The following is a 12,904-nucleotide window of genomic DNA, read 5'->3' on the forward strand; positions in this document are numbered from 1 at the left end:
CATTCATTGGACCTTTTCAAATCCTCTTCCAAGCCCAATGTTTCCGTAGAGCAGTTACTGTTTTGGTAAAACGATTTGACGCTACGAAAGCGCGATCTCGTAAACTTATCTTCATTGTGAGCAGCAAACACATTGAGGAAACAAGATCTCCGCGAACGTTTCTAGGTTTTATAACAGCTACTGCGTGACATCACATAAATTAACATGTTTACTACAGGTATACAAAGTGAAACGCCCTCTGGTGGCGACATGTGCAACTAATTTTTTTCCCCTTAAAACAAATTCCCATCACGTCCTCCACAAAATTTCACGCTTTTCTGTGATGACTGGTTTCTCCTATAGGCTACTTTAAAATAGAGTCTTTTCATCAGGCCCGTCATTTAGGGGGGCAGGGGGGGAGGCCCCCTGGCTTTTGAAAATACACTATAGAAATGCTATCTATATATATATATACAAATATATATACATACAGGGTGATTATAAAAAAACTATCCCGACATATGGGCCCCTAACTATCATACCATTCACAGAAACTGAATGAAATTTTGGCATAAGTTATTTTGAGGTATGCGCTCAAGAATGATATGGAAAACAACAGTGTCACTCTAACAGTTACGGTTACAGTGAGAAAATTTCGAAAATATCAAATGGCAACACCAAGTTTTTTTTATTGGAATGCGATCTTCATACTGAAAAACAATAAATAGCGTTCGAACGGCAACTGTAGCATGAAAATCACCGGCGGTAGATAGGCTAAAAGTGAGGACAACCAATAAGGACAGAGAAGCAGCATAAAATAAAGCATTTTATTGTGTTTCACAAATTTTCCCCATGACCTTGTGGAGGACTAATCAGGCTGGGATCTGAGCCGAAGAAATGGTGTGACGAATGAAACAAACATTAATGCTCTGGTGCACGGCCTTTTTACTTTTTCCTTGCCTAGATTTTCGTGCTACAGGTGCCATTCCAACGCTATTTAGTGTTTTTCAGTATGGAGATCGCATTCCAATACAAAAAACTTGTGTTGCCATTTGATATTTTCGAAATTTTCTCACTGTAACCGTAACTGTTAGAATGACACTGTTGTTTTTCATATCATTCTTGAGCGCATGCCTCAAAATACCTTATGCCAAAATTTCATTCAGTTTCTGTGAGTGGTATGATAGTTAGGGGCCCATATGTCGGGATAGTTTTTTTATAATCACCCCGTACATTGATTACATGTGCTTTGCCCCCCACCCCTGGAATAAGTTGAAATGACAGCCCTGCTTTTCATTATGGACGCCCTGTGTTTTATATCCATTAACGGATACTACTCGTTAGCGAACAGAATTTCCGATGTCATGGGTGTCCGACATCAAGAGGTTCCACTATGTAAGGTTTACGGAAACTTAGACCCCAACATTTCGACTCGGACATTTTGCTCCATCCTTCACCCCGGACCGTACGCCACTGTCATGATACCTCGCCACTTTTCTTTCTTTCAAACCGAGCACAACAAAGGTCCATCTATGGGTGATTTACTACCTAGTGAGTTGTGCCGGAAGTGTAACTGTGTGTGTACCTAACATTCTGAGTGTGCATGTAGGTGTTGTGTTTGATTTTTCAGTACTGCCATCTATATTTCAGAAGTAAAGTGAGTGATGTGTCATGATTGAATTACATTTGTACTGTTTGTAGGTCTGTTGCTATCTGTGGCGAGAATTTTTTTAAAGGGGGAGATATATATCGGCTCGCATTCGCGCCTTGAAATTGGGAACCACAGAAAACCAACTTCAGCCGACCACCACTGTGGCGATGGTGGAGTTCGGACCGTCATTATGACCACTCGACGACCACCACAGCGGCTATACCTCGCCACTGACATTTCGACCCGGACGGAGCCGGTGACTGATAGTATGAACGATCGATTGAGTGACCAAGTGAGTAGATGAGTTACCGATGGAGTGGATTCCCGACTGAAAGACGTAATGACCAGCTCACACACACACACTCACTTAGTAACTCACACGATTATTCACTCGCTCATATACGGTCCCTTACCCACTCATTAGTCACATGCACGGTCATTCATTCAGTCACTCAAATGATCACTCACTCGTATATGGTCACACTCATACTTCCACTCAGGTATTAACAATAATGAGTATACATATAGAAATACTGTATATAATACAAGATATATAAACGGAATTCTTTTTATCTCTTGGCTATGAAAAATGAGTGGATTGCGTGCGAGTCTTTAGGGAATATCAGGCTCTCCAGAGAAGGTCTGATTTCTGTATATAAAGGTAGGGCTGGTCACTCCCCCTCCCCCACTTCGAAACGTGTTGCAGGTATCGAGGGTTATACATCATCGCGTGACCGAATCTCATCCAATGACGTCATTATTCCTCTCCGGACGGACGACGAGGGGGGGAAAAATTAAGCAATGGTTGTCCGCGTGGACGAAATTATTGCTTCTGTGAGTTTGGGTTTAGTTTTGTTGGTTCTGTGCCAGGGACTGGCCAAAAATGCAATATTGAAGGCTATTACAGTTGGCTCCGCTTAACCGGGTAACGGATAAACGGATACCCACGCTCAAACTGATAAAAGACCTCTGTCACAAGAATTTATATTCCACAGGGATAATAGTAAAGTTCCCCCTGCTTAATAGAATCATATCAACAACTTTTCTTTTGTTTATAATAGAATGTTATGATATACACGATAACCGCGAATATTATATAGTGAAAGTCCGTTATAACGGCAGTTCACCATCTGAGGGAAAATTGTCGTTATAATGGAATTCTCGGAATGCTTTCTTATAAATGAATTTTAGTTTATTTTCGCGGGGTTCTAACTTTTACTAATACACATTGGGATTTCCCCGTTTAGAGCGTTTTCCCGCTTTTTTGAAAAATGCTATAAGCGAGATCGACTGTCGATAAATTTGCCTTTTTCCTTTTATTTTGAAATTACTTTTACTGAAATATGCGTTTTGGTTCAACTGCTTATACATACACAGCGTTAATTGTCATTACCATCGTCACGGTACTTCTCCCGACACCAACAAGGGTGGCCGTTTTCATTACTGTGGCCCCCGGCAAGACGGGCTCCAACAATCATGTCTCTTTCGAAATCTGTGAGGTAAGCCATAACGAAGTTTTAACGCCCCAGTGTACATCGCACCCGAACGCTATCACTGCTACGACTAGACATGTGTGCAGCGCCCACTTAGTGGAACTCTTCACTACTAGAGGGCGGGCGTATACGACAGGTTCCCTCGAGTGTTGTTTTTCGCACAGGTGTTCAAATTATTTTGTCCAACCCTTGTATATGACATCTTACGATCTATACCATATGAAACGGCAGTTAAACTTTTTTCCTCATAATCGAATGCTCCGCTTAATCGGATATTGTGTACTGGAACCATTGATATAACCGTTTAAGCGGGGCCGATGTGATTATAGAACGAATGCAATAATGGAGAGAAAACTCAGTAGAGTGCTAACCTTTGCAGGAGTGGAAGAATATGGTTCGTCAAACAAGGCCCACATTTTGGGCTTTATTTTCTGCCAACACGACAACGTTCCAGCCCGGAATTCCTCCTCCATGCCGAATTTCATGGCGATCTCTTCGTCGCTCGGCTTCTCGGTGTCCAAGTCCAGTTGGTCCAGAACTGCCAGAGTCTCCTTCGTGTCGCGGTGCTGCGTGTACGTCATCCAGCAGCAAGGCTCGACCTACACGTGTGGTCAAATGACAAAAAAAACCGCGTTAGAATGCCAAAAAAAGTAACGACAATAATCGGGGGGGGGGGGGGAATTCATTCACGACCTGATAATTAATTACGTGTCTCTTCGAAATAATTGTAGGATTGTGAATATATTCAGAAAGTCAAGGTGGATACATGTCTATGCTAAGGTGCGTGAAGGTGCGTGGCGATTCAGTGGGGCTTTTGCTGAGGATTTTATGGAAAATTCTCTGAAAAACAGATATAATGTTAAATTTTAACATTTCAAAAATGGCTAAAAACTTGTTGACGTAATACTTGAACGGCCCCTAACAACGCTTCAAAGTAATTTTTTAACATAGGCTGAGCATATTTCTTCGAGAGAAATACGGGACATTGGGATTCAAAATACGGGAAAATACGGGACACCGCCAATTATCGCCAAAAACAACGCCAAAACCAAACAAAGTTGCCAAATATTGTTGAAATTACGGAAAAATCACAATGGCGGGAAATGATGCATCGCTGCAAATTGCCGTAGATTAAAATGTATTCCACGAAAAACAAACGTTCAAGACAAAGTTGTGGGAGATTAATATTCTCATATATAGTTGCAATTATCGTAAAATAATTTATGAGTTGAAAAATAATGTCAATCTTTGACTTCAATAAAGAATAAAAATTCAAGTTGGCTTCGTGTAAAATACGGGAAAAACCGGGACACTTTTGCCAAAAAGTCGGGACGGCCAAAAAAAACAGAAAATACCGGGACTGTCCCGGGAAATACGGGACGTATGGTCACCCAACCAGTTAAAAAATTACTTTGAAGCGTTGTTAGGGGCCGTTCAAGTATTACGTCAACAAGTTTTTAGCCATTTTTGATCCTACCCCCTTGTCATAAATGAAATTTCTGCCAAAAAAATACATATTCGCACATTCGGCAGTGAATATAGTATACCTGGTCATAAAACTAACCTGCCAAATATCCTAAGGAAACCTGCATGACAGAATTTTATACAGATTGAAATTTCAATGAATGCATTGAAAAGCAGCATCAAAAACAGTAAATGTATGATTCTGGATATTCTAGGTGATCTGGGATATTCTAGAGTGGGGGGGGGGGGGCACGGGAGAAAATCAGAAGGAAGGTGGTCCACGACAGGTGGTCAAGGGAGTCATAGAGAGCTGTGAAGAGAAAAAAAGCTTTTTAAAAGTGAAACATGTTTGAAAAATATTACTACTTTCAGAATTCATCAGATCCGTCCATAGAACCAGGGGGGCATCATAACCATTGGCTCTATGTTGGCATGACCCGGGTCTTCATGTCTATAATGGAGGGAGGGGGACTGCACTATATGGGATCTGGTATTATATGATTTCCATATGTAAGCTGTTACTTCCAGCTAAGTATGGAGGGCCGCCAGAGCAACGGTTGGTGTGTTGGGAAGGGTCGATTTATCGCGCATGGTCGTTGGATCGTCTCGTATTTTTTTACGCAGACCGTTTTTTACAATATAATTTGACTCCTGGGAGAGATGATAATCCGCCATTTGAGAATCCGTGCCTAGCCAGGATATTCCAGAGATTGATCTGATTTATTAAAATTTTATTCATAAGGGGCCGTTCAAGTATTACGTCCTCATCGATGGGGGGGGGGGTTCCGATTTGCTGACTTTTTGATGACAAGGGGGGAGGGGGAGTTTGGATAATGCTTACGTCATCAACCACCCTTTATGAAAATATGAAATATTTTTAATGGCATCTTACTCGGCGCGCCAAAAACGAGAAAATAGTTTGTGGGCACTTGAAGTACCATCCCCCCCTATTGATAAGTGCCCTACATAGAGCCACTTTAGTGATCTCGAAATTTTTCGCGGATTCAAGTGATCCGGAAATGTGTCCGGGCCGCTTAAGTGCTCTGGAACTGCACCACTCATCACTTAAATAATCTGAGAATGTGCCGCGGGTAATTTGAGTGATGTCGAACCGCACTGGGGGGAGCCACTTAAGCGCTCTAAAATTACGTCACATGTCACTCAAGGGATCTCTAAATGTGTCACGGATCGCTTAAGTGTTCTGGAACCGTGTCCCGGATCATTTAAGTGATCTGAAAATGTGCCACGGGCCGCTTAAATGTTCTGAAATTGTTCCACGGGACACTTAAGCGATCCGTAAATGTGTAGCTTAGTTCATTTTTACAAAATTAGGTTTGAAGAGGGCAGGTCGCATCAGATAACCCCAGGGTCAAATTTGGTCCGCGGGCAAAGGGACCTTTATGTGATTTATCATTATATGGCTTATATAAAGAGTTGGTCGCAATGAATTTATTAAAGATAAATTTTGAGTTCATTGCCTTCAAATAACATTGAAATTAACAGAAATTGATTACAATAACATTTAAAGGTATTTTCTTCCGAAATTTCAATTTTAAAAAAATTACTCTTTTTGCATTAAAAAAATAAATTTTTGATCGTGATGGGGGGCACGAGCCCCCTATGCCGCCCCCCTCGTGTACGTCTCTTATCTCACCAATATGAGTTAGGATTCAGAGGGGCAGAGCTGATGACGAAATTCTGCTGACAAGGGGGGGGGAGGAGGGGGTCAAAAATGGCTAAAACTTTGCTTACGTAATACTTGAACGGCCCCTAATAAAAAAATAGAAAGCATCTGACTCTTTGATGAGAGGGGGGGCCCTGGATAGGACGGGGGGGCCCACGAGAAAAAATTCTGATCCATAGGGGGCCATGAGCTGAAAAAGGTTAAGAAACCACTGATCTAATGTATATGCGCATACATGAATTGACATCATCATCATCGTGCCTCCCGCCTCCCAGATTTTCACGTCTATCTCCGCCTATGGTGTCATGATTAACGAATTAAAGTTTTGAAATAATGAAACCTGAGAATAAATGCAAATGAAATGCAAGAATCTGGTCGTAGAGGAAAAAACTATAAAACTTTTAAACGCGAATGTGATTTTCCGAATGACACTTACGGCACAATATGGCGAAGTGGCGTGAAATTAGGCATCACCCAAACAAAAAAGGAAATAGGTCATGGGTTCAAACAAATAGCTGCATAGCATAAGAACATCAAATTTCGAATTACATTCGAAAAAATCGGCCATATTATCATCAAACACCTATGTCATAAGAAGCATTCATTCTGGAGTTCAGGTGAGCTTGATATTCATAAGCTTATACAGAATCGACCGAGGGGGTGGGAGAATGTCGCCTGTGCCAATAATATGGCATTTTCACTGAAAGTGGAAGGGGGAGGGGGGCAATCCTCTATATCCGCCTATGTTGGTATGAGGTCGTAGAGGAAGCTATAAAACTTTCAAGTGCGAATGAGTGGCCCTTAACGTATCTATGTCGTCAGAGTTGTGATTCTTTTATTTTCTCTGTAGGATGGCAGCTGGTGCTGCCATCCTACTTCCATACTTTGAAGTAAGTGAAGGTAAGTGCTTGAATTTTCAAGTGGAAGGTCTGCCTCTTCGGAAAAAGGATTCTTCTCTCTCACACACTCACAAATGGGATTTCAATAGGAAAAATTATCTTCTCAAATGTGAGACCGGCTGGCATTCGCGCCTCGCCGGTAGGAAACCGACATCAGCCTTGAACCTTGATCCTCACGATGAGAGTCCGGCACGATCCCCCCCCCCCCACGACCACAAATCGGCTGACAAACGTCGACTAACAGCGATTCGCATAAACCTCGTTAGCGTTGAAATAGTGTAATTCATTCCATCTCGTCTCCAAATCGCCATCTTCGCTTCCCTTTCGTAAGACATTTAGATTCCAAAAGAGACAAAACGGCTCTTGACAGTGTATTGATCCACCCACGGGTCATCATCATCATATCATTTATGTTCTCCGATGACGCCATCGCGAAGGCCTGAATGGGCATAATGGATACGTGATAGTGTAGCGGCAGTGTTCAATGAAATGACTGCAAGGGAACTCGCGGAACGATGTATGTCATTTGTGAGAATGCGGTATTATTCAGCTTATAGGTACCACACACACACATTGTGTGTTTTATAACCGCCGGGATAACATCTTCCACTCCTTGCGTGAAGTGTGGAAGACCCCAAAATCACTTGATTTACTATCCAATCGCACATATTAAAACGTTTCTCCTCCGAATATATATATATGATGGCTTTGATATAGGAGCTTCTTTTCCGTCCTAATGGGATTCTTCCCACCAATCCCAGCGCTCGAAAGATAACAAAAGGACTCGTAAACGATGACTCCTCCTCCTCCTAACCAGACCGCGGCCCGTCGCTCTTTGTCTCACTGTAGAAATTTTAGCAGGTGGTCGAAGACCAAGGTCATGCTCGAAGCCGTGCATGTATGTTTTGTGAACCTAATGTGAAGTTACTTTCTGTGCAATGCTTGTTATGTGTAGTGCTGCTATGGGGCCGTTCAAGTATTACATTACGTAAGCAAATTTTTAGCCATTTTTTTAACCCCCCCCCCCCTGTCAGATAAAAATTTCGTCATCAGCTCTGCCCCTCTGAATCCTAACTCATATTTTCATAAAGGGTGGTTGATCACGTAAGCATTATCCAAACCCCCCCCCCTGTCATCAAAAGTCAACAAATCGGAACCCCCCCCCCCCCATCGATGATGACGTAATACTTGAACGGCCCCTATCTGCCTTCTTCCAGAGAGGACCCAAAAAAGTACGTTTCACGATTCCAGCGTCCATAACCAAACCATTCCATACCAAATTGTTCCATACCAAAATTTTCAAAAAAACGTGCTTGGTGGGGAGAAAAAAAATTCAGGGATTGTCTTGCGGTTGCCGAAACTTTTTATGCCTAAAGCGTTTTGCAGTTGGTGTCGGAGACATTTTATTACCGTTCCCTAAAACCGCGTGACGACGCTGGGATCGTGAAACGTCCTTTGAAAGTTTCACTGCCTCGGCTCCAAAGAAAAGCAGCTTCACCAAACGCAGTCTCCAAAGTCTAAGTAAAGATTCCATTCTCATGGAAATTTCTGACTGGATTAGCAGTTTCAATAGGCTCTTACGTAAAGTTTGGACCACACTCATGTCCAGCCTAGTCCGATAGTCATTCGCAAATATTTGCTTCCAATGTTTGTCCCCCTTCCGCTGCAATGAAGCACTAGCAGCATTGGCTGGCTACACACTGGCCCATTGTTCCTCGGCGAATATTTTGCTTCAAGAACACTCTCTAGGTGATAATAATACGTCAACGCGAGTTGTAGCTCATGGCGTTCTTCGACAAATGTGTGGCCAGACGGGCTGGAAGGTCCAGCCTCCAACATTGGGGACATTCAAGTATTACGTAAGCATATTTTCAGCCATTTTTGACCCCCCCCCCCGTCAGCAGCTTAGAATATTTCATATCTTCAAAAAGGGATGGTTTATGACGTAAGCAACCTTCAAACCACCACCTCCCCCCCCCCCCCATCTCCGCGATGCTGACGTAATACTTGAATGACCCCATTTGACGATTTATTCCCTTATTTCGGTGCTTAATATGAATCGTTATTTTTATTACAGTAAAATCCGTCTTTTACGGCTAAATAATAATTTCCCCCCTTGCATAATAAAAGTATACATTTCAAACCCTTTGATTAACGGTCACTCCCTTTTACGGTCGAATTTTTTTATGTCCGTTGTCCGCAAAAGAGGGGTTTCACTGTACATACGGATACCTTGAAAAAAGACTGAAATTCCTTTTAAACTGTAATTTTAGTTTACAGAAAAACGATTTGAAATGCAAGGTGGCTTAAAAGTCAAGAAACATTTTAAAGAGTTAAGCCATAGATTTTCACACGGGAGTCTGAAATTCCGCGAAAGAACATTAAAATGACCGAATTCCCATGAGAAATGATGTAAACGTCACCTCTGACGGCAATATAAGCCGCTGTTTCCAGCACCCCCTGCTGTGTATTGCCATTGAAGTCATCAAAGTTATCATCAGCAAATAAAGTCATGATGTGCGAATTAACTGTTTAAATTGACCTCTTAGCAGCAACTTCCATCACCGCTGCCACTAGTAACGCTTGCGTAAACAACACTAGCAACGCTGTGATACACGTCAGATAATGTCTACCATTGAGTAACATCGGTGATGCATGCAGTGATCTCTCACTTGTGCATCAGTGCAAGGGGAAAAAAGACGCATAAGAGAAAGAGGCGTATAAGTGAATAGTGTTATTTACCTACATTTTTCACTGGGAGTACATAAAATTGTCTCATAACTGAGGGAAACGTTTCAATGAGAGGGTGCATAAAAGTAGAGATCACGATCACTGTATGTGATTGCCACACGCATGAATTAAGGTAGGCTTAAGTATTATTAGTGATTTATACGTGACAATGACGATGTATGAGTGACGCTGGCTATGCCTTTAAGACTCCGAATGAGTGACGCTGACTGCGTAAAAGAATCCTATCATGCGTGAGTAACGCTAGCGATGCATGAATGACGCTGGCTTTGCGTAAAAGACTGGCGATGCCTGATTGATGCTGACCATGCATGAGTGATGCTGCGAATGCGTAAGTATACTCCGGCGAGGCATGAGGGAACGCTAGCGATGAACGAGTAACGCTGGCTATGCGTTAAAGACTCCTGTGGTGCATGAGAGACGCTTGTAAAAAATGGGATAACACTGGTTATCCATAAAAGACCCTGGCTATGCATGAATGACCCTAGCTATGTGTTAAGAACTCCGGCGATGCTTGATTGACACTGGCTATTCGTTAAAAACTCCAGCTATCCGTAATTGACGCTTGCTATGTGTCTGAGGTGGCCGGTGATCCATGGCGCTGGCCATTCTTAGTTAAAGGCTTCTGTGATTTATGAGTGATGCTATGAGTTAGACTCCGGTGACGTATGAGTGACGTTAGCGGATGCATGAGTGACGCTGGTTATGCGTCAAAAATTCCAGCGACGCATTAGTGACGCTTAACATGCATTAAAGAATCCGATGTGTTGTATGAGTGACGCTGGCTATGCGTTAAAGACGGTGGTGCATGAATGACGCTGGCGTAGCGTTAGAGACTGTGGTGCAGGAATGACACTGGCTTAGCGTTAAAGACTGTGGCGATATATGAGTGATGCCGACTATGCGTTAGTATACTTCGGTGGTGCCTGAGTGACACTAGAGACGAATGAGTGACACTGACTATCCATAAAAGACTTCTTGCTATACATGAATGACGCTGGCTGTGCGTTTAAGGTGACCGGAGACCCATGAGTAGCACTGGCCACGCTTTAAGGGCTCCAGTGTTGATCCATGAGTGATGGTGGCTATGAGTTAAAGACGCCGGCGAAACATGGGTGACGCTAGTGATGAATGAGCGACGCAGTATATGCGTTAAAACTCCAGTGATGCATGAGTAACGCTGGCCATGAACTAAACTGGTGATCCATGAGTGAAGATGGCTACCTGTATGTGTTAAAGATTCCGACGAAGCATGAGTGACGCTGGGTATGCGTAAAACTTCAGCGATGCATGAGTGACGCGGCTAAATGCACTAAAGCAGGCATCTTCAACCTGTTGAGCGCGAGCACCACAGTGCTCTCTGAAGCAGCAGAGTGCTCACTACTCGTGTCCGATTTCGTGCTCATCAGCTTTCCTAATAAACACCTTGTACAAATTGCATTCAAGGATTGAAATCGTCCTGATTTCACACATTCGTATCTCAAACTTGCCGTAAGGAGGGGGGGGGAACTCTTTTTTTAGATGATGGGTACAGGCAGTGCCAAAGCCTCCTAGAAGTACCTAGTAGTAGTATCTAGGAGGCTTTGGCAGTGCTCGCGATTAGAAAAAGCTTCAAGACCTTTCATGTGATCTATGAAGGGATTCAAATGGATGAATGAGTGATGCATGTCTTTTCTTGGGTTGAGAAAGTCTTGAAGAATTCTTTCAGAGGTGTTTTTTCTTGGTGACCTTTAACCTAATGAGTGGTGATCGTGATTTTCATTTACTAAGCCCATTTAAGAGTATAGGGGTAGATTTAAGAGTATATAGGGTAGTTTCACTTACCACATGGCTTCGTCAGTCCCTCACAGAAAAAAAAAAAAGATGCCACCTGGAGGGGGACAGTGCCACCCGTGATCTTGGTCTAACTTTTCCATTCATATTTTCCTTGCGAATTTGATTCATTTTGATTCCCCCCCCCCCCTCAAAGTTTCTATACGAAGTTGTTTGAACTACCTTGTGTATAAGTTTGATCCGAAACCCATTACCTGGTTCGAGTCCAAGCCCCAGAACTCAAGCTCTTCCTCGAATAATGGTCCGCAAACATCGGTGGGGTAATGAAGTTTTCCAGATCTGTAGTAATTGAGGATCTGGGCGAAAACGCCAGGGTGACGGTCGAAAAAATATTCGTTCAGTACCGGGTCGTAATTCGCCAGGGCCTCCGTCAACCTGTTGGGAAATGCGTTTTGTCAGTAGGGGGAAGAGACAGAAAATCAATCTCATTACCATTGTATTAAATCGTTATGATGGGGGGGGGGGAGATTTTACCTGGACAATCTGGTGGCCGGTATCTTCTTGAGGGTCGCTTTGTACGTTTCATGGCGAATGCCTCCGACGTTGAGAACCACGCGGTTCTCGGCATCCAGGTTCATGGCTCCTCCACCTTGTCACGTGACCAACATCGGATTGATCTTGGCTGCTGGTTTTGTTCGCTCGTTAGTGATGATTCTGGTGGTGCAATCATCGCCATCTTTCGAGAGAAAAAAAAAATCAGCGGAACCACGCGAGAGGTAATGCCTTCAATGATGTTTACCGGGCATTCGTTTCTACCATCGACCTGAAAATACAAAAAAAATATATAGTTACTATTAATACTCTAGCATTACTCGATCCACCAAATAACTTCATGAAAAGAAGCTGATCAAATTTCATCGATTATCAAGAACTATTCTCGATTATGAAGATTATGTGACTAATATATACGGGGTGATTATAAAAAAACTATCCCGACATGTGGGCCCCTAACTATCATACCATTCACAGAAACTGAATGAAATTTTGGCATGAGGTATTTTGAGGTATGCGCTCAAGAATGATATGGAAAACAACAGTGTCACTCTAACAGTTACGGTTACAGTGAGAAAATTTCGAAAATATCAAATGGCAACACCAAGTTTTTTGTATTGGAATGTGATCTCCATACTGAAAAACACTAAATAGCGTTGGA

The 12,904-nt window shown here is 42.7% G+C and overlaps 1 protein-coding gene across 1 annotated transcript in view; it reads right to left on the reverse strand.

Moving 5' to 3' along the window:
* The window catches only part of LOC149081053 (potassium voltage-gated channel protein Shaw-like), a 28,512-nt gene extending 15,998 nt beyond the window's left edge, over nucleotides 1-12,514 (reverse strand). Inside the window, exons 1-3 of the mRNA XM_089237818.1 lie at nucleotides 12,226-12,514; nucleotides 11,946-12,126; nucleotides 3,495-3,722 (exon numbers count right to left, since the gene is read on the reverse strand). Coding sequence (XP_089093944.1) covers nucleotides 3,495-3,722; nucleotides 11,946-12,126; nucleotides 12,226-12,329 — 513 coding nt within the window. The 5' untranslated portion in view covers nucleotides 12,330-12,514. The remainder of the gene's footprint in view (nucleotides 1-3,494; nucleotides 3,723-11,945; nucleotides 12,127-12,225) is intronic.
* Nucleotides 12,515-12,904: the final 390 nt, after the last annotated feature.

Source organism: Pholcus phalangioides, unplaced genomic scaffold (assembly GCF_987345545.1).
Source record: "Pholcus phalangioides strain wild (caught in Gottingen) unplaced genomic scaffold, Ppha-v1.0 ptg000010l_1, whole genome shotgun sequence".
Classification (NCBI taxonomy): domain Eukaryota; kingdom Metazoa; phylum Arthropoda; class Arachnida; order Araneae; family Pholcidae; genus Pholcus; species Pholcus phalangioides.